General features: G+C 39.5%; 2 protein-coding genes across 2 annotated transcripts in view; one reads left to right on the top strand and one right to left on the bottom strand.

Annotated features, from left to right (window-relative positions):
- The window catches only part of LOC102872111 (eukaryotic translation initiation factor 3 subunit J-A-like), a 51,610-nt gene extending 42,572 nt beyond the window's left edge, over positions 1–9,038 (top strand). Inside the window, exons 5-7 of the mRNA XM_006882948.1 lie at positions 4,550–4,664; positions 8,203–8,276; positions 8,603–9,038. Coding sequence (XP_006883010.1) covers positions 4,550–4,664; positions 8,203–8,276; positions 8,603–8,734 — 321 coding nt within the window. The 3' untranslated portion in view covers positions 8,735–9,038. The remainder of the gene's footprint in view (positions 1–4,549; positions 4,665–8,202; positions 8,277–8,602) is intronic.
- A 1,648-nt stretch (positions 9,039–10,686) lies between these two features.
- SPG11 (spastic paraplegia 11 (autosomal recessive)) overlaps positions 10,687–21,709 on the bottom strand; it is a 128,159-nt gene continuing 117,136 nt past the window's right edge. The window contains exons 44-53 of the mRNA XM_006883201.1: positions 17,108–17,247; positions 15,966–16,164; positions 15,511–15,648; positions 14,890–15,023; positions 14,228–14,335; positions 12,785–12,953; positions 12,257–12,345; positions 11,960–12,115; positions 11,291–11,442; positions 10,687–10,867 (exon numbers count right to left, since the gene is read on the bottom strand). Of these exons, the coding sequence (XP_006883263.1) occupies positions 10,687–10,867; positions 11,291–11,442; positions 11,960–12,115; positions 12,257–12,345; positions 12,785–12,953; positions 14,228–14,335; positions 14,890–15,023; positions 15,511–15,648; positions 15,966–16,164; positions 17,108–17,247 (1,466 nt within the window). The remainder of the gene's footprint in view (positions 10,868–11,290; positions 11,443–11,959; positions 12,116–12,256; positions 12,346–12,784; positions 12,954–14,227; positions 14,336–14,889; positions 15,024–15,510; positions 15,649–15,965; positions 16,165–17,107; positions 17,248–21,709) is intronic.

Raw genomic sequence — 21,709 nt, 5'->3', positions numbered from 1 at the left:
AAGAGCCTATGGTGATGAAGGAGGAAGTTCAAATTGCTCTGAAGGAATTGGTAAAAAACAAGGCTCCAGGAGTTGATGGCATACCAATTGACATACTTCAACAAACAGACACTGCCCTGGATGTGCTCACTAAGAAGAAATCTGAAGGACAGCCAGCTGGCTGACTGACTGGAAAAGATCGATATTTGTTTCCATTCCAAAGAAAGATGACCCAGCAGAGTGTGGAAATTATCAAACATCATCAATAATATCACATGCAAGCAAGATTCTGCTGAAAATTATCCAAAAACATTTGGAACAGTATGTCATCAGAGAACTGCCAGATGTGCAGGCTGGATTTAGAAGAGGTGGTACTAGGGATATTAAAGCTAATGTTAGATGGATCTTGGCAGAAAGCAGAGAATACCAGAAGAATGTCTGTCTGTTCAAAGGCTTTTGATTGTGTGGATCACAACAAGCTGTGGCTGACTCTGAGAAGAATGGGAATCTGAGAACATTTGATTGCATTCGTCAGAACAGAGCAAGGAGACACTACATGGTTCAAAATCAAGAAGGGGGTCCGTCAGGGATGTTTTCTGTCTCCATACCTTTTCAATCTGTATGCAGAACAGATCATCTGAGATGCTGGGCTGTACAAGGAGAAATGTGGCATCAGGATTGGTGGAGAGTCATCAGCAGCTTGCGTTATGCAGATGACGCAACCCTGCTTGATGAAATGGAGGAGGACCTGAAGCGCTTGCTGCAAGGACTGCAGCCTCCTATATGGATTGAAGCTCAACATCAAGAAAACAAAGATTCTCACCACTGGGCCAATTGGCAGCATCAGTATGGATGGTGAAGAGACTGAGATATTTAACAGTTTTAGTTTACTTGGCTCCACAATCGACACTCTTGGTAACAGCAGCCAGGAAATCAAGAGAAGAATTGCTTTGGAAAGTCAGTTGTGAGGGACCTCTCAAGAGTACTGAAGAGCAATGATGTCCGGCTGGAGACTAAGGTGCACCTGATCCAGGCTGTAGTCTTCGCAATTATGTGCTATGCATCAGAGAGTTGGGCAGTGAATAGGTATTATAGAATTGATGCCTTTGAGCAGTGGTGCTGGAGAAGAGTATTGAATATACCATGGACTGCTAGGAGAACAAACAAGTTTGTCCTGGAGAAGGTGAAGCTGGAATGCTCCTTGGAGTCAAGGATTTGGAAGCTTCGTCTGACATACTTTGGGCCTGTTGGAAAGAGGGACTGGTCCTTGGAGAGGGACATCATGTTTGGCAGAGTGGAGGGACGGCACAGGAGAGGAAGACCCTCGATGAGATGGATCGATTCTGTGACTAGAGTGGTGGGAAGGAGTGCGTTTGGGATGGCTAGGTTGGCACAGGATAGAACGGCGTTTAGAGCTCTTGTACATGGTGTTGCTATGAGTCACAAGCGACTCGATGGCACATAACAACAAGGATTGGGAAAGTCTGCTGTCACAGACTTCTCCAAAGTACTGAAGAGCAGTGATGTCAGTCAGTCTGATACAGGCCATGGTCTTTGTAATCACTTCCTAGGCATCAGAGAGCTGGACAAAGAAAACTAGGGATGACAGAAAAATTGATGCCTTTGAGCTGTGGTGCTGGATAAGAGTATATTGAATATACCATGGGTTGCTAGGAGAACAAGTTTGTCCTTGAGAGGGTCAAGCCAGGCTGCTCCTTGGAGGCAAGGTTTCTGGAGCTTTGTCTGACATACTTTGGAAATGTTGCAAGGTGGGATTAGTTCTTGGAGAGGGATAGCACAGGAGTGACTGGGGTAATGGAGGTAGGTATATCATAGACAGTAAGATTGGTGCAGGGTTTAGGGCTGTTGTACACAGGGTCCCTATGAGTCTTAGGTGACTCGGCACATAACAAAAATAACAAAAGAATTAGTTACTTTAAATAATGTATTTGATACTACTACTACTAAACTCATGCACAGTATAATATGGGGAAAAAAGTTTTACGTGGAAAAGATCTTGTCTATATGGTATTTTGTCATATGGATAGTGCATAATTTATTTAACCATTCTGTTTATATACTTGGACTAATCTTTAAAGTCATCAGTGATTTGAAATGAAGGTATGAATTACTTAATGTTCATAGTTTGTTCTGTAGGAGGTTATATAATTTGGCTAGAATCACAAGGTCACATGAATATAAGAACCTGCATGTGGTTGTCCTGTCACTGCTCCTGCTGTAAAGTGAAAGCTTGAAGATCTGGCAGCACAGCTGGGGCTGATGAGTGTTGAGGAGGGGGGGACCAGACAAGGTGATGCCTGCATGCAAAACTGGAGTGAAGAGGAGGAGGAGGAACAACACAGTGTGTTTAGCCCTGCTTAGTGTTCTACCCACCTAAGCTGCAGGGGTAGCCTGTAACGAAACGTGGGACCCTGCACCTAGAACCATGTCCTTTGCCTCACCCACCTGTTTTCCTATCCCCGGTCCCATGATATAGGGGTCTAGGTGGTTTGTTATTAGGTGCCATATTGAGTTGGCACTGCCTCACAGTGCCCATATAACAAAATATAACAATGTAATAAATCAATTTTGTTCCGCTGCTGTGCTTCCATCCATTATTGCCATTATTGTGTCAATCCATCTTGTGGCTTTCCTCCCTGTCATTGACCTTCTACCTGTCCAAGTATGATGTCCTCCAGTGACTGGCCCCCTCCTAGTAACATGCCTATGTGATAGAACTCTCACCATCCTTACTTCTAAGAGCCTGGGGTGGTGGTGGTTGTGGTGTAGAATCAGCAGATTTTTAGAGGCAAGGTATGTCTGATTCAAGCCATGGTCTTATCACTTGCTGTGCTTATGAGAGCTGGACAGTGAATAAGGATGATAAAAGAGGATTTGATGCTTTTGAGCTATGGTGTTGTGAGAATAGTGCTGAATATCCCCTGGACTACTGAAAGAACAAAACAAATATGTCTTGGAGAGGGTATAGCCAGAGTGCTCTTTGGAGGCAAAGATGATGAGGCTTTGCCTCACATATTTTGGGCATGTTGCTAAGAAGGGCTGCTATTCCTTAGAGAAGGACATGATGCTGGGAAGGGTGGAGGATCGGCGAAAGAGATGAAGACCCTTAACCAGGTGGTTTAACACGGTGACTGCTTCAGTGAGCTTCAGTGTGTCAGGAAGTGTGAGGATGGCACAGGTTAGGACAGGATTCGGATCTGTTGTTCATAGGGTCGCTAATGGCTGTACTTAACTAGACAGCACCTAAAAATAACAACAAACTGTACAGGAGTTGATGGCCTGTCCCTCTTCCATGAAGCAGCTGGTAGATTTGAACTGCTTGCTTTTGAAATTTCAGCACAGCTTCTTACTACTTACTAGGCCACCAGGGTTCCCTATTTTGGATAGAGATCTGTAAAACCATTTTGGGGAGATAAACAAAAGGAGTGCTGCTTTACCTTAGGAAAAACAGTAAGTGTTACAAGATGCATTCTTAACTATCTATAACTAATACAGCTTTTGTGCAGAAATATTTGTACATCTTTGGCTTATTAAAATAGACACCTAAAAGCAGAATCAATGGTTAAACCTTTTTAGGCTTGATATTAAGTTCCCTAGAAAAGTTGTTCCAGTTCATAATCGTATTTTATGGAAAAAAAAAATTATGAGAATACTATTTTCACCCTCTTGGAAACCTCAGTTCTTTTTAAGGTAGTATAAATAAACTCAGCCTTCCTGTGTTCAAATCTAAGCTCTACATTGCCATTAATGTTTCCTGTAATGGGTGGGTTACTTAATGTCTTTGTGCCTCAATTTTTTTATCTGTAAAATTGTGATCATAGTATTAATCCTCCTCAGTGGTTCTTAAGAAGATTATATGTAAATTATTGTTACGTGCCATTGAGCTGTAACTGACTTAATAGCAGACCCTCCACTATGTTTTCAGAAACTATAAATTGTACAAAAGATTGCCTTTCTTTCTCCCACATAGCACCTGGTAGACTTCAACAATTTGCGTTTGAGTTGGCAGTGTAACTCCTTACCACTGCGCCACCAGTGCATCTGAATTGTGCAGAAAGACTCTACATCTGTCAAGATGATTCCAATTTAACAGGGACTCGGTAGAACTGCCCCATAGGGTTCTTAGGCTATTATCTTTATAGTAGATTCTCATATCTGTCTTCTCTTGCAGAGTAGTTGTTTTGTATCATTGAGTTGTAACAAACTCATAGTTAATGCTCCAGTGGGTTTTCAGAAGCATTAAATCACATGGGAGGAGACTACCCCTCTTTCTTTGCGGTAGCTGGTACATTTGAACCATGTGATTTTGGGTTGGCAGCGCAACCTTTTACCATTAAGCCACCAAAACTCCCTTGTGGAGTAGTAATGGATTGAACTGCTGACTGTTCAGCTAGCAGCTGAGCTATGCCATCAAGGCTTCTTAATTATGAAAAGGTTTACAGTGATAACTTTAGTGTTGATTGCTATTTATATATGCCTATTAAGAAACTCAAACAGTGCAAGGGTCCATCATACTACAATCCTTTTAAAACTTCATGTCTCATTTTAGCTAGAAGAACCTGAAGAGCCTAAAATGCTGACACCAGAAGAACAATTAGCAGATAAACTTCGACTAAAGAAATTACAAGAAGAGGCAGATCTGGAATTAGCAAAAGAGACTTTTGGTAAGATGGGGTTTAGATTGCAAAGTATTAACAGTTCCAGAGTAAAACTTTAATCTTGTGGCCAGAAGATCAGAAAACATCTTTTTAACAAGAAATGATTAGAAAATAAAATTAAAAAAATGAAACTAAGTAATCTAGATATTAGAAAAATAGTTTTAAAAAATTTTGTATTTCTATATCAGCATTTGCTAATCCCAACATTTTCATATTTTACATCACTCAGAATGATTGCCAAATTTCCTATGATCATACTTAGAAATGCTAGAATACAATTTTTTAAATATTTAATGTATAGAAATAATGTATATATTTAAAGTTTCACGACTTGAAAAGGTAAAGTGAGTACATGTTCAGTTTTTTTAATAATTGTTTTGGATAACGAAGATTACTAAGGCAAAGTCAGTGGACCCAAATAAAGTATACTAACTTCTTTGAATATTTTTATCATTGAGATGAAATATATAGCTCTGAAATTTACATATTGAACCAACTGTAGCCTGTCCTATTTTCTGAAATCTGTATAAAACTTGTACACCAGGATACTCATGAAGGTGCTGTGCCTTCTGCATTTACAGTCATTTCTCTCTGTAGTGCTGCTTGGCTCTCATCATGCCCTATCTTTAGAGGCCTTCCATTTTTCTGTGTCATGCGTACAGTTGTATTTTGAGAATGAGATGACAGACATGCTCAGAAGCCTGCACATAATGTGATAACTCAGATTATTCCCAGTAAAGGGATGCATGACATAGATGGGTAAAGCAAGAGACACATCCAGGTAAATTCTCAATATGACCAAGTTTGTTGTTAGGTAAAGAGACATTTAAGTAACTTTGTAATAGAATTTTAAGAACTGAAATTTTAGTCTACTTTCCTTCCTCCTCCCCCTGTTCTTTAAAACTGATAAAGCAGGCTGACTCCTGTGACCCTTCCCTCTTGGTGAGACTCTAGCAAGCTTAAGAGTTGCTATGGATGCTCCTGTGCCCAGAGTTGGTGTTGGGTCTTTACCACACTCATCTAATTAAGCTGCTAGTTTATTAAAGAAAAGGATTTATGTAGTATGCATTAAGCCTGGTGTGGAGTACTGGTTACAAATTAAAAGGCAAAAATATTAGACGTTTATATAGTCATTGGTTGATGGGATTCTTACACTGTTTTTCTTCTACCAAAATATTGAATTACTAGTACTGTTAACAACTAATTTACTTGACTACTGAGAAAAATACAGTAGCTTTCTTGTTTCAGCCTAGAACCCTTTTAAAATAAGATTAATTTCTTATTATTTAATCTTATTAAAATAAGATTAATTAAAACATGTATGGTTTGCCCTTAGCTTCTGGTGTTAACTGATCCTTTCACAGAATACATCTTTGTTTCTTCTCTCTCCATGTTATTCAAGGTTGTTCTTGGATAACCTTTTGATTGAGAGCATCCATCCCTTTGACAGATAGTATGGTCAAATCTCTGGGCCCCTTCTTAATGTTATCTTTTAGAATGTAATAAAAAATAGAGAGGAACGTTGTTATTAATGAAATTAAGAAATATAATATCAGAATAGCAGATTTTCACGCAGTTATGGTGGGCTGAATGCATTAAGAAACATGATCTAGGAGACAATTTAATGAGTAATGTAATTTTTTTAAGACTGATGACTGTAACACTATTTTTTGATATCCCTAATAACTGTGGCTGTTATAATGTGAAAATACCTGATTTCTGTTGATAAGTCTTGTTACCTGTCATTAAAATGGAGTGAATACATTAGGAGTTAGTGAATAAATGTTTCTCATCCAAATGCAGAGGTCTTACATTTTGACTGAGAGCTTTAGTGACCCCATTAAGAATGAAAGAAGTTCATAAGGGAGAAGCTAACTGGTTTATAACTTGTTAAAATCGGAAATTCCCAACATTTTCACTGTTCCTCTGTCTTACAGGTGTTAATAGTACAGTTTATGGAATAGATGCTATGAACCCATCTTCAAGAGATGACTTCACAGAGTTTGGAAAATTACTAAAAGATAAAATTACACAATATGAAAAGTCACTATATTATGCCAGCTTTTTAGAAGCCTTAGTTCGAGATGTGTGTATTTCGTGTAAGTACATCTAACCCCCAGTGGGTAGATTTTTTTGTTTTGTTTTTTTTTTAAATAAGGACAGATCATACTCAGGAGGATGAAAGCTATTTTAGATCCTATTTAAAAAAAATCATTGTCACGCATTCAGAACTGACTCCTAGCTAATCCTCCAGGAGGTTTTCAGAGGCTATATATCTCTGGGGTGGAGACTGCCCATCTTTTTCCCTGAAGAGCAACTAGTGGATTGGAACCTTTGAATTAGAGTATGTGCCTTTGAATTGACAGTGCAGCTCTTGACCATTCAATTGACCATTAGGCCACCAGAGCTCTTAGATTTGCTTTTTAGTAATTACCTTAGAAATATTGTTCTGCAAATATATAGTGAGACTGGGTTTTTCAGAGCAACAAATAATAAACACTGGCTGCTCAAAAATCTAGTTGTCTTACAGGGGAGATAATATGAAATAATTTGTCATTTTCCATTTTAACCATTGTGTACAATTGACATTTTTGTTTCATCATGCAGTGATACATTGCTGTTTCCAAAAAATAAAATTTTTTTACCTGATGTCAGAGTATTCTTTTGGGAAAATGATTCTAGGTCTATCCCATTTTAAGATGGCTGATACTCATGCATGGCTTCTACCTTGGCTTGGTGTCATGCTTTTCAGGGCAGGATGTATGGGAATGACAGCTGACGGTGGTGTAGCACTAATATGGAAGGAACTAGTTTTGCTATTACTTGTTTTTAAGAGTCAGAAAAGGAAGTCCTATGCAATACATCTGAAACTGGGTTTTCTTTTCAAAATTAATCACTGGGTTTGGGGTTCTGATCTGCCCATGTACTTTTTGACCAAAGCTCCTGAACAGTTTTTGGTAGCTGACCACTGGAATCTGTTTCCAGCTTCACATTTTTATGATATATGATCTGCTAAGCAGGCTCCTCTTGGTAAGACATTGAAATTGCTGAGATAGTGACTATTTTTATTCTAATTCTTGTGCTGGAAAAATGACACACCACACAGGTTTGTGTTCTGTGGGCTTAAGATTCTCATCCCATGCTTGGTTAGTCCTCACATAGACTTATAAGCTTACCTTCCTGTATGTAAGCTTACCTTCCTGTATGTGTTTGGATAGAAAAGGGAAGTGGGCAGGGAGCCCTGACGGTTAGAAAGATACGTTTCTTTTGTTGAGTCAGTAGTGTCTTGATAATCACATAAACCTAAATTTTGTTACTGAGGTTGCCATTTTATTTAAATGTTGAGTTCTGATTCATAAGCCTAGTCATAGACTAAATGTTTCTTCACCATTTTATGTTTAAAACATAGAAATTAACAGACTTTTCTAAGTTAATCATGGAAAAATGAGATCTAGCATTTTGGGAGTAATGTATACATTTTCATGGAGAAAGCTTGAAAGCTGAAGTTAAATTGTATGCCTCCCATTTCCTTTTTCATTTTTAGTGGAAATTGATGACTTGAAAAAGATTACCAATTCATTGACTGTGCTTTGCAGTGAAAAACAGAAGCAAGAAAAGGTAAGAATAAATTGTATAGGGAAATGTGTATTACATTAGGACCAAGTCTAGGCAGGAGGGAAAACTGACATTAAGAAAGTATTTAGAAGCAATTATATGATTATTCTCTATGTGATAGGAAAATTCCAACCACTTTAAGTTGGAATAGAGCAGGAGTGTGGTTGCCATTAGCCTGTTTTAGATGTGCATGTGGCTTTAGGTTGGGGATCTCCTTTAGAGAACTAGAGTTTCTGGGACTAGAGGAGTTGGTATCTATGAGAGCTGCTGTACAGATTAGCTGCCGAGATGAAATAAAATTTCATGTATGTATTCTTTTTCATCTTTAGCAAAGCAGAGCCAAAAAGAAGAAGAAAGGTGTGGTTCCTGGAGGGGGATTAAAAGCTACCATGAAAGATGATCTGGCAGACTATGGTGGTTATGATGGAGGATATGTACAAGACTATGAAGACTTCATGTGACAAAGTTTTATCTTCTCCTGGTGTCTTCTTTCTGTTGCCCACAGTCCCTACAACATGTAGCACAACTTCCTTTCCTTTCAGTTCTGCCAAATGCTACAATCAGAAGTGCAGTATCTTTGTGCTGGTTACTTAACCCCTTGACTCTTAGGTGCTAATGTGCAAATGAGGGAACTTGGATCTTGCTGCCAAGGGGTTAAAATTGGGAACCTCAGTTGCTACTAAATCATAGTTTTTAAAAAATCCTAATAATGTTGTCATTGTTGCTATCTGACTCTATAGCAGCAGTCACTAAATTGGAAACAAAGTTGCAACATGACAAAATTGTGTAGTATTTACCAGCACCATTCAGTAATACAGCCTTAACCATACCTCCTTGAACTACTTCATAACTTGTCAAGAAAAGCAGTTTGCAGCAAGGGCATGTGGTGTGCACCTAGTATTAAAATTGCTTTGTCTTAAATTGAGCGTGAGGATATTAAACATATATTGTGAAGAAGACTGCTTTCTCAGAGTGAAGATACTGCGGTTGAAAAGCCAGTAGTTTGAAACTTTAAAATTAGATGACCAAAACCCTCCAACTTTGAAACCGAAGATGGTAAACTTCTCCATTATTGCATTTCAAGTTGTGGAATTTCTTGAATGCAAAGACTGTCTATATTTATCAGAATGTTTCTACTAGTGGAGTGGTTTGGATGGGGGAGGGAAACCTGTTTAATTGCCTGGTTTAAATGTGTGAGAAACAAAATCTCCTTTGTTCTCCTAGGCTGCAGTGGAACCACTTTAACAGGGTTTTGGCATTTCCTTTCCTTTATAAAACATGCTCAGTGAACTGCACCAGTTAACTACAGTTTGGCAAATTGTTATGTTAACAATTATGACATCTGCAATGTTTTATAAAGCAACTAATTTAATAAAATCACTATTGTGAGGACTTAATTTTTTGTGTTACCTCCCAAGAGGTATTTTTGGAGAGTATAGCTCTTGGGATCAGAGGTTTTCACTATGTACTGACTGAAGCTTAATAAATGCCTGACCAGTAGTTACAGCTTTAAAATGAGAATAATTTGCCACATTCTTAATAATGTCACTAAAAGAGCAACAGAGGTGTAGGGATGCCTTCCCCTTACTAGGGAAAACATTTCTTTGAAGGCCTAATTAAATATTTAGAATGATTTATTTGGAATAATTGAGATATAACTCTGCAGGATAAAGTTGTTTAGGTGATGAATGTTCCATTAGTCATCCTTTAGTGGTATGGGCGGCCTTCTTCATTATATATCACATTGTAAGCTTTTCAGCCAAATTAATGATTGTATTCTTTTGCTTCTAATCATTACAGAATGGACAGTGAGGGTGGGGGAAATTTTAAAATTTCTCCTACACAACAAACTGATTCTAAATCAAAACTCTGTAGGCCATTAAATAGAGATAGGACTATCTAAATGATTTTAGGAGTTAAAGCATTAACTACAGCAATAATTGACAGCAAATAGATTGTTTTAAGGCACATAAGGGCTAGAAGTACTTTAGTTAGTAATGAATAAATTTTAAGATTTATTTTATGAGATCAGTTTCTAACAAATGGAAATGTATCTGTCACCTGTTCCTTAACTGTAAATATTAAATTCCTTTGAAACTAGAATCTGCAGGCATAGGTTTTCATTAATCAATAGTGTATACAATAAAAACCATCCTGAGGAAGATGAAGCTTTTGGTGTTAATACTAATAGTTATATATTAAATAACACAGATGAATGAATATAATCACTTTTTAAGTAGAAATATCATTGTGAAAAGTCCATCTTTTTCTTTGCCTTCAATCCACAAAGGACTGATAGGGTGTAGTCCTGGCACTTAAAATATAAAAATCTCCCAATCCATTATTCTACTCTGAACAGAAAAATAAAGGCACCTATAAAATCTCGGTAGCAGTTAACCTTCATCGAGTCCATCTAACCTGCCAGCATGTCCTTTATACAGCAGCCTATCTGAGGGTCCTTCAGAAGCGTATTTACAACATCATAAAATTTGTGTTCATATGCCAACTTGTAATACAAGTAGATATCTTCACAATATGTCAGTAACTTCTTCAGGTTTTTCATTATTGTGTCTGTAGGCTGATGCTGTTTGTATCTAGACAGAAACATAAGTGTACAGGTTAGAATTTTGCATACTGGTGAACCAGCACTCCTCACTACCTATAAAATATCAGATGCTAAAAACAAAAAAATCAGATGCTGGAATCCAGGTGCATAAAAACTGAATTTCATATAAAATTACTTTTGATGCTCATCTCAGTTAAATTCAGTGCTTCAAAGGGCACCATCGGCTAACCAAGCAGCCATCCTTCCATTTAAATATAAGTGCCATAAGGTAAACTGTCTTACTTAGTCATTGTTTGCATAGATCTGTTAAAAGATCTTTTCTACAGAGTATTCTTGACATATCTTTGCCACCTCAAGGGGTAGCTAAAGGTATGTAGTACTCAGCGATACAGTTAGTCATGCTTTACCTCAAAGCAAAGAAGAGGAGAAATGCTGTACACTCAATACTTACTTTTTTGAAATCTCCTCAAATACACTGGATGTTAATAACCTCTGCTGTTTAAATTCTTCCAGGTAATTAAAGTCACCTTTAAGAATCACTTGCTGGTATAGAATTTCAACCCAATCTGGAACAAAGTCATAGGCCTGAGCCACAATAGAAGCCTTAAAGACAGAAGAGGACCATGAGAGCCTATTTGATGTAAAATAAGATCCAACTGTTCTAGAAAACAATTTAATACTGCACACAGATACAGTGAATGTGATCATTTTTAATCATGTTACAAGTTCTGTGATTTTAGCAGTTTCCCCTTAAACCCACAGTTGCTTTAAGTTTTTCACCTTTCTCAACAGTGGTTTTATAAAACTGCTCAGAAAAACTCTTCTCCAAACAGCCTTAATTCCAGGTACTAACTTGGAATTAGGTTACATTACCCCTGCAGCTAAGAAATGCTTGCAGGACAGGTAACTTAATAGGACTGCAACTACTCACTATAACTGTGTCAAAGGTGGCTGGCTTAACAGCATGGAGAAAGATCCCGTACTTCTCAGTATCTTTGCCCCAGAATTATTAATAAGAGACAATACAGTGGATTAGACTGCTAGTCAGCAGAACAGGAACTCCGGGCAAATCTATTTATAGTACTGTCTATTTAACAGTGCGGACTAGGGGCCTGCTCACCTGGTAGAATCGAGGGAGGCTCATAATACAGTCCATCAACCTATGGCGGCCCAGGTTGATGAGCACTGTGTTCTGGCCAGTGTTCAGAAAGTGAATCTGTAATGTTAACAGCTTGGTGAACCGGTGACAGCGCAGGGCTTGTCTCACACAGAAGTCCTAAAAGACAAGGGGAGGCAGGATAGACACTTACCACCATCTCCTGTTATCCTATTTCTGATTGGCCCATGACTCCCTTCCCTTAACCCCTGGGGCTAAGTGCACTGAGCTCCCAGGCAGGTCTGGGGTAAGACTGGTCACCTTGGCATAACTCTCTGCAGCATCCAGCATCAGTGTCAGGGCTTTCAGCAAGAGCTGCTTCAGCTTGTGCCCATCCTTGAGGCTCTCCTCTGCAAGGGAAGAAGAAACCCGAGCATAACGCAGGCTGTTCTCACCCCCACTCATTGTGATGATAGGCTGAAACCAAAACCATTCACACGAAGAGGCAGGTATGTCTCGCGTAAAGGCTACTGGACCGGAAGTACATATTACAGAACCTTGGTTTCACCAGAGTAGGATATGATGCGCCTCCACCCCCACCCTCAGTTCTTTTCAGAAGCTTCAATGGCTCACACGAGACATCAACATATGTAAGGGTTTCTGGTAAGGGATATATATGAACAGGTTACAGATCCCAAGAGTTGAAAGACGCCTTCGAGATCCTTTGCTCTGTCTGCCAACTGGGGCCCCACTATAACATACTGGCCCCAGCTTCTTGCTGCCAGTGTCAAGCTTCTGCCTTTCTAAGAGCCTGCCTTGGCCACTTTCATTGCTGTCATGTATGCTCACCCCATGGCTGAGATTCGATCAGTTTAAGTTGGATGCAGGCAGCTGCCTCATGGTTCTCGCCAATCTCCCGGCACATGCTGAAGCACAGGGCAATCATGTTATGCTTTTCACTATCTCCAGGGCGACAGCGCTTAATGTAGTCAAGCAGGGCTGTCTTCAGGGTGCCACTCTACACGGCAAGAAGGGATAGGTAATGTGATCACAGCTAGGCTGTGATCTAGTCCCTTAGATGTTAAATATTATTAAAAACCAAGGAAAAGCAAAAGTGGAACAAACTTTATGTATTCAGTCCTAAGAAAACATGTATCAGAAAGGAGAAGTCTCAAAGTGTTAGAAATGCATTGGATCTAACAATTGCATTTCTAGGAATAATCAATCAATTTGAAGAGAAATTTTAACAAAGCTATTTATACACAATTAATTAAAAAACCATCTACATGTCCAAAATAATGGAAAAACCATACAACTAAAGTAGACTATTGGGAGATACTCATGGTATTTAGAAAAAAAAAAAATGCAGGATACTTCTTAACTGCACAGCATAAGTATATGTTGTTTAAAAGTCTGTAAATATGAATGTATGTATATTTGTGGGTACATGGAAAACCGTGAGCAGAAACTATCTCCAGGTGGTGGGTAGACACGAAGGGCTTTTTCCTGTGTTGTCCATTTTCCAAGTGTCTTATATTGAATATGCGTTACTTTTGTAATCAGAAAAACTAAGTTATTAAAAGAATATTTAAATGCAAAAAAATCTGCCTTAAAAACAATTTTAAGAAACGCCCCAGGTGGGGGTTCTGGTTGGCTGGCCCATGTTCATAGGAGCTAAAAGTACACCTCAAGTTTTTGATCTCTTCAAAGGTGTAGTGAGCAGAAACAGTGGATCAACTAAAGATGTGGAAACAGGTGCCTTCTCACTTGCTCTGTGTGTATGTATGTGTGTTTATTACACAACCCCACCCCCACCTCTGAGTCACATAGAATAGAAAAGATGGGCTCAGAGGGCTGGGAACTGAGGCTTTGCTTCTTAGTGGTTGTCAGTACTTCCACAGCTTTACTGGGACAAGCCTATGTATTCAATTCATCACTCAGCAACACGCTTTTTCATAGTCTCTGACACACTCCCTTGCTGCTTGGCTGACAGCAAGCTCAAATGCACAGCAATCTACTTCTGACCTGGCTGTTAGGGAGGAATTCTGCCATTAGAGGCATTTGCATGAAGTGGCACATTGACAGAGGCTACAGATGGAGGAAGACAAACTCATATTTTATTTAACATTAGCCTGCATAGTCACTACCTGGTCTGTAACCCTAAGCCACTGTGTCAGAAGTGGGAAGTCCCAAACTCCCTATGGATCCCAGGGATCCATCCAGTTTGGGAATATTCCTGAGAAAATACGCAATTCCAGACACCAGGACTGTATGCTCATAATTCACACCTACCGGATCCAGTTTCTTTCTCATCAACACTTCAAAGTAGTGTTTTTTATGCAGCAAGTCAAATATGTATGTCATTTCATTGTACCTTCCAATGCCAGTGAGGAGACGTACCTGAGATTTGGGAGAGGGCAACATTAGCATCACATGGGATTCTCTGAGTCAAAGCACTGCTCTCATTAGTTTGCTTTCAGATGCCAAGGCCCAGCAGCAAAGAGCTAATGGCAAGTCTGCTGTGCTCAGTGTCCCTCCTCCAGAGCGTCTAATGTGACCAAGTGCCAAAGTGCCATCCTCTGGCCAGACACACTTCCTCTTCCCATCTTTCATGAAATGGCTTGCTTAGCCTCAAGTCAGTTTTCAATCCAGAGAATTTGGGGAAGTACATGAGGCTTGAGTTATTAATTCAAATCAGGTAGGAGATTAAGTCTTAACCCTTTAAAAAGGGAACCTCCATCACAGGGGATGTGGCAGCCCCCAAGCATGGTGGGTTATCCCTTTAGCTCACTGTTCTTTTGGAGCAATCTGATTCAACCAGGGACTAAGAAGAAAGGGTTGAGTTGGGCCCCAGCCAATTCCCAAGTTGGTATCTAGGTGGGCTGAACCCAGACTATCTGCTCCTTTCAAAGGTTTCGGTGGATGGAGGGTGGGGTCTGTGTGAGGCTACTTACCACCAGTCCATACTCCTCATTGGGGGCCAAATGGTTATCTGTGAGCAGCCGGGCAGCCTGCAGGACTCGGATGATGCCCTCCATGTGGCACGTCAGGGAGAAGCAATGATGGGCCAGGATCAGCAGCTCTGTGGCTGAGTTGGCGGGGCAGGCATCTTAAAACGGTTCTAAGCCCATGGCACCCACTGTCTGCAGAGAGCTCTCACGTAAGTAAGCCCTCTGAGGTTATGGACCACAGCAGCTCTAGCTCTTAGACAGCCCTCACATTCTAAGTTACAGATTTCCCCCACTATCTGAAAGTTGGGGATTCTTAGGAACATTTTCATTGCTGATTAAACAAAGTCAGTGTCTTCACTCTAAAAGGGACAGGATTATCTACAGGATTACATATAGGAGTGAAATAAGATAAAATGGTCAAATAAGGGAAGGTTATCTTTCTGTATAACTGAAATTAGAAGTGGTTTTTCATACTTTCTAAATTTTCTTTACTGAATCGATTCACCAAAAGTTATGAACTATGCTGGAAAGGTGAAGATCCAGAGTAGGAACAATCACTCAAATTGCATTTTGCAGAAGTTCTGAGCCACCTCGGAGGCCTGCTTGAGAAAAAGGCCAACTTACTACAAGAGAGTTTTCCATGGGGAACAGAGGATATCTTCTCTAACAACTTCATGCCAACCAATGTGCGGTCTTGACACAGCATGGTCAACTGGAGAAACGTCTGGCTTTCTTCTGCAGGGCTGAACATCGGCTTATGTCCTGAAAGATGTGGAAACAGGCATTAGTTTTGTCATGAGATTTGGCGGTGGTGAGGAAAGTCTGAGCACCAGGCGGTTCCAGGTAAGCTCCGTGGTTGTCTTACAGGACAGCAGGAGCTCTTAAGTTAGAGACAGACATAGTTCCTTCCATACCCAGAAAACAATAAAAAGCAGCAACAAAATCCATGTGTTTTCTTCCAATGTAGTGTAACCTGGAAAACACCAGACAGGGTGTGCCTGAACTTAACATGCAAATCCTTCATGTTAGGAACCTGGGAGTCCTGTCTGAGAGATGGGGGAGGTTTGGAGGTAGGTCACCTGTTCCCTCTGATGACGTGAGCAGCTCTCTTGTCACTTCTTCAGCCACTAGTTCAGCCACAGTGTCTGGCTTGAGGCCCTGGGTGCTGATGAAGGCCTGAGCTTGCTTGCATCTATCAGGCTGCTGAGAGGCCAAGATTGCCCGGAGTACAGCCTCACCCTTCTGGGAGGCAACATCTGTGTAGGAACAGCCTAGTTCCTGAGAGGAAAGCAAAGCCAGTCACAGTGATTATTAGCAACCAAGAAAAACCTAAAGATAAAGCAAAAGATAGTCCTTTCTGAAATCTGGTACAGAAAGATTCCATTTTTTTTCTGAGTTTAAAGAACCTTTCCCTGAACAGGAACCTTAGAAGAAGGAAGCACTATTTTCTTACCCTTTCTATCACTTCACCAAAGAAAATACAAGCCAAGAGAAGGCTGTCTTCAAAAGCATGAGATGATGCTTGTTGAACACTAAGCTCTTCAAACAGAAGAAATGTGAATAATTGAGAGTTCAATCCATGGGTTTCCAAAGAAATCTCTAGGCCTTCGCTAAGGGATAGGGCTGTTTCTTCCACGTGGTCAGCTGCTTCTCTCCGACAGCCAGCACAAAGCCACAAGCAATCCTTGGCTGCTCTGGCTCCTAACCTGACTGTTGTCATGTTTCATTTTATTTTAAGATGTTTTCGATTTTCCCATTTGTAAAGCTCTGACTGATAAAGAACAAGAGGTCTTACAGACATTTATTGTCCAGAAGAAGAGGTAAGAGTTACATTGCACAGAACTGAGGTGAAGGGGAGAGAAGAGCGAAGAAACTGTGCAATACTGAATGAATGTAAAAGAACAATTCTTTTTCCCTAGCTTCTTTTTTTCAATATTTTTTTCGTTGTTGAACGTTTTCTCTCCTCTTTCCTCCCCTTACCCACCCCACAATGCATCCCTTGTTCCAGATTGTTATCATACATTCCCTTACCTTCTTGATGAGCTGCTGCCAAAACTCAAATTTCCCAGGCACGTGACTTGACCTCTCCACTATTCCAGAGATGGCCTCTGGATGTCGGCATCCCACTCACATGTGTCATCTGAGATGCACCCCTGCTTCCCCACTTCCCTCCCTTACAGAAGAGGGGCTTCCCAGGGAGGTCCAATCATCTGTCACAAACCTTGGCAAGTTCATGCAGACACACAACCTGCCGGCAGTAGTTCTTCCCATGGAGGCATTTACTTGTTAGAATTTCCAGATCAGTAACCACTTCATCACTGGAGGCCACTATCACAAAGGACTGAATATCCAAACTTGAAGCTGGAAGTAAATACAGAGCTGAGTAAATGTGCTATACTCGAAGGCCAAGGTACCCTGGGCCCTTTTTGCACACAGTTGCCTAATTCAAATTCTCTCCACACATCTCCTAATTTCTGTTCACTGTAAATAAAACAGTGGGTTTAGCAACTGCATCAGTATTATCACAGACTTTTTCACCTGCATCTGAGACACTAACTGCTGCCAACCTTCTCTCCCCCTCCAGTCCGTCTTCCCTGTACTCAGAAAGTAGTTTTGAAAATATAAATCACAAAAGCCTCAGTCTGAACAGATGCCAAAAGGTTTAGTAAAAAGTGGAGGAGAAGATGATCTGGGATGAGATAGACTGACAGAGTAACTGCGGTTATGAGGGTAGGTGTGTCAGAGACAGACTGGATTGAGACTGGATAGAGAATAGATGGCATATAGATATGGAGCAGGGTTCAGAGCTGTTGTGCACTGGGATGCTATGAGTTGTAGTTGATGGCACATAACAATAACAACATGCATCAGTGAAGAATTTTTAAACCATTGACGGGAGCTCTGGTGGCCTATCCACTCCATAGGGTATTGAACTGCTAAGCCAAAGGCTGTGGTTAGAATCCACCAGTGGCTCTGCAAGAGGAAAACTGGCAGGCTCTTCCTCCTGTTCCATTTACAGCTTCTGAAAAATTGTTAGACAGTCAGCTATGAGTTGATTCTGACTATTTTTTTCATCCAAAGAATACTCTGCAGCCTTAAAAAATAATGAGGTCCAAACAACAAATGCTGGCAAGGATGTGGTGAGATTTAAACTTTCATTGCTGGTGTGAATGTAGACTCTATTGGAAGGCAGTCTGGCACTTTCTCAAAAAGCTGGAAATAAAAATACCATTTGACCCTGCTATCCCACTTCTTTAGGGAATATACCCTAAAGATACCAGAGCCATGAGTGGACAAATAAAACCCAATGGTAAAGCCACACAATGGAATATTACACAGCACTGAAAAACAATAAACTTGTAAAACCCTATACAATACAGATAAGTATGGAAGCCAATACACTGAGTGAAATACCTCATTCACAGAAGGACAAATAACGCATAGGACCACTGTTATAAAAATAGGATGGACAAGGAGGAAGGGAGAATAGGGAACAAATGGATAGATAAAAAAGAATAGAGAGAGAGAATGAACATTACACTTGAATGGCAGAAATGAAGGACTATCTGAAGGAAATAGATGATTAGACTTTGTGTGTATGGCAACTGACAACCCAGAATTAGATATGCATTTAAAGTGAATTAGGGGGGGAAAGGTAATTAGGGGAGAGGGAGGGAGGAAAAGATGTTAGCAATGAATAAATGAAACCCCAACCTTTCTGTAAAATTTCACTGAAATCACAATAAAAAAGAATGAGGTCCATTTGCACATACAGGAAAATGTTATAGAGGAAAAAACTACTCATTTTGTAATAAGACATGTGTATAAATATCACTTTTCATTTTGTGTGCTTTATATACTGTGATTTGTTACACTAAGCTTGTAATATATTTGCATTTAAAACATTCGGGGGGGGGGACAAAAACAAGAAACATTCAATAGGCCTCTCTTCCATATTTGGAATGTAACTTTCTAACAAATCTGTCATTACTTTTTACCTTTAAACAACAACAAAACCTAAAAAATTAATAATAAAAAAGTTATTTGAAGACAAATAGTAAAATGCAGCTCAGACTATTAACCCTGGGCACAGATATGGATAGATATGCCTATCTTGAACTTGCTTTTCTGACTGTAGAAAAGCAAGTCCCCAAAAGATAGAGCTTTTTCTAGAACCAAAAAGAAGCATGAACCTCTGTTATTTGGCCTAGAATTTTTATAACCACCAAGAACAGAAGCTCTGCTGGTTCTGTGGTGAAGAATTTAGCCGCTGGCACCGACCAGCTTCTCTGTGGGCAAAAGCTGAGGTTGTCTGCTTCTGAAAAGACACTGACAGCTTTGGGCAGTTCTACTGTCTCAAGGGTCAGAATCTATTTGGCAGCAGTGATTTATCATGGTGGTAAAAAGGAAGACGTAAGTCATTTTTAAGGAAAAAAAAGTATGCCATTTAGAAAGAACAAATATCTATCAGGAATGAAGATAAAATATACATACTCAGATAGTGAAAAAGTAAGACAGTATATTGTCAGCAGGCAGTTCTAAAATAATGAAAGGAAATCCTTCAGACAAGGAAAAAAGACTAGAAAGAAACCTGAACATCAGGAATGAAGGAAGAGCAATAGAAAGTGTAGGTTATCAGAGTAAATAGAACAGACTGTTTCAAATTTTTAAAAGATATTATTTTTCAGTTGCAAACAAAAATCATACCACTATTTGATGAAGTTTTCAACATCTGCAGATGTTGTTGTTGTTTAATGCCGTCGAGTCGTAGACAACTCATAGTGACCCTATGAACGAACAGCCTGAGCACTGTTCGTACATAAGAGTTTCCAGAGGCAAGCCATTTTGGAAGTGGATGCTGCTCCTGCTTCCAGGCTTGATTTAGTCGGGAAGCTCCAGCCAACAATGTCCACCATGGGTGCCCATTACCATGATTTGCCGGCACATCACTGTCACAGGCTTCATGTTAATATAAAAAATGTTAATATATAAAATAAAAAACACAAAGGGGAAAAGATAAAATGACCTATGTGCTGGGAAGCTTTCTATATTCCACTTGAGGTGATAAAATAACTTTTTGAAAAGTTAAGAATGTATTATTATAATTCATGGAACAACCAATTAAAATACTATTCAAAGAAATATAGTTGATAATCACATTGTTGGTGGTGGTGGTAGGTGTTGTCAAGTACGACTCATAGTGCCCCTAGGAACAAACGTAAAGTGCAAATAACCCAAAAGAAAAAAGGAAGACATTCCTGTCATTACCTCAGTGGTTATATCCATCAATTCCTAGATCTTTACATTTTGCTATGCCTCAGTACAGCTTTGACTTCCTCTTTAAATCCCATTATTTCCTGGTCATATACTCTTCCTAAATGGTTCAATGTCAACCAATTCTTGCTGGTACAGTGATTCCATCCATCTTCTTTTGATCACTCAGTATTTTTTTCATCACAGTCTATAAAATCTTTCAGTTTTGCAACTCAAGGACATAATTTCTTCCTCAGTTCTTTCAGCTTGAAAAATGCTGAATATGTTCTTTCCTTTTGGTTTTCTAGCTCTAGATCTTTACACATTTCTTTTAATACTTGGCTTTGTCTTCTTGAGCTCCCTTTGGACTCTTCTATTTCATTCTTTTTCATCATTTCTTCCCTTTTCTTTAGCTTCTTCATGCCCAAGAGCAAGTTCCAGTTTTTTCTGACATCCAATTTGGTCTTTTCTTTTTATAACCTTTTATATGCTTCACTTATGATACTTTTTTTTTCTTTTCCAATATTTTTAATTACCATTATTGCACCAATACAGCATTCACTTTATATATATTTATCTTAAACATCTTCAATTTTTTTCAGCAATTCAAATACATAATATATTATCTTGAGAATACAAAGAAAGAACACAACATGGAGGAAGATTGAGAAAATAGGCTCCCAGAAGTTAGTCACTAGTGATTCTAAAGAATTTCTTTTTAGTGTTATCTACTGGAATTTAAAAATGTCCTGCCATGGCTCTGCAAGAATAGAGCTGCCTGGAAGGGGAGGCAATGAAAAAATAATGGACCCAGAGATAGAAATGTAAGAAAGAAATCCAGGAGAGATGCTATCTTTTGAAACTATACAGAACTCCCTTCAACCAGAGTGTACACATCCAAATAAACAGAAGAGGGAAAAAAATTACATTTTCCAACTTCATCCTCCAACTAAATAGACAGTGTCCATTCATCTAAGAAAGGGAATTCTCTTCACAGCATTGTATAAGGAATGGAGGAGCACAAGGAAAAGAACCTAGTGTGACAACAGCCTGCTCTTGAGATACTCCAATGATGAGTATCACAGCCTTTTCTTGGGCTAACTTGTCACAGCTAAAATTATGACTCTCCAACCTCCTTCACAAATGGCAAAATATCTAGTAGCAGCAATCTACCAAAGAGTTAGGTGGATTGAAAAAGAAATGTTTGTGGAAAGGGCTCAGATACATACCCAGGCAGCAAGGCAATGTGGGTATTAAATAAGTGTTAACTATTTTCAATCTCTCTGTTCTACTGGTGAGTTTACAAACTCTTCAACTTTAGGTCAAATAATGGGGCAAATACAAACCAAAGCTGTGCTTCAAAAGCAGCAACTAGTCAGAGCTGCCAACAACAAACACTCCTCTAGCATGTAACTGGGAGAGCATAGCCCCTTGAATTTCCTTCATCCAAGGAACACCCATTGGTCAATGAGGTTGAACTATTCAACACAGAAAGAATTACCTAGGTGCCACCAATACAACCCTCTTATCTTAGGAAGAGACATGTAAACACACAAGAGGGTGATGGAGC

The sequence above is a fragment of the Elephantulus edwardii genome, unplaced genomic scaffold (genome assembly GCF_000299155.1).
Source record: "Elephantulus edwardii isolate Elephantulus edwardi_28Jun2011 unplaced genomic scaffold, EleEdw1.0 scaffold00026, whole genome shotgun sequence".
Lineage (NCBI taxonomy): Eukaryota > Metazoa > Chordata > Mammalia > Macroscelidea > Macroscelididae > Elephantulus > Elephantulus edwardii.
Note: the sequence above shows the minus strand (reverse complement) of the source record. Positions and strands in the feature narration are given on the sequence as shown.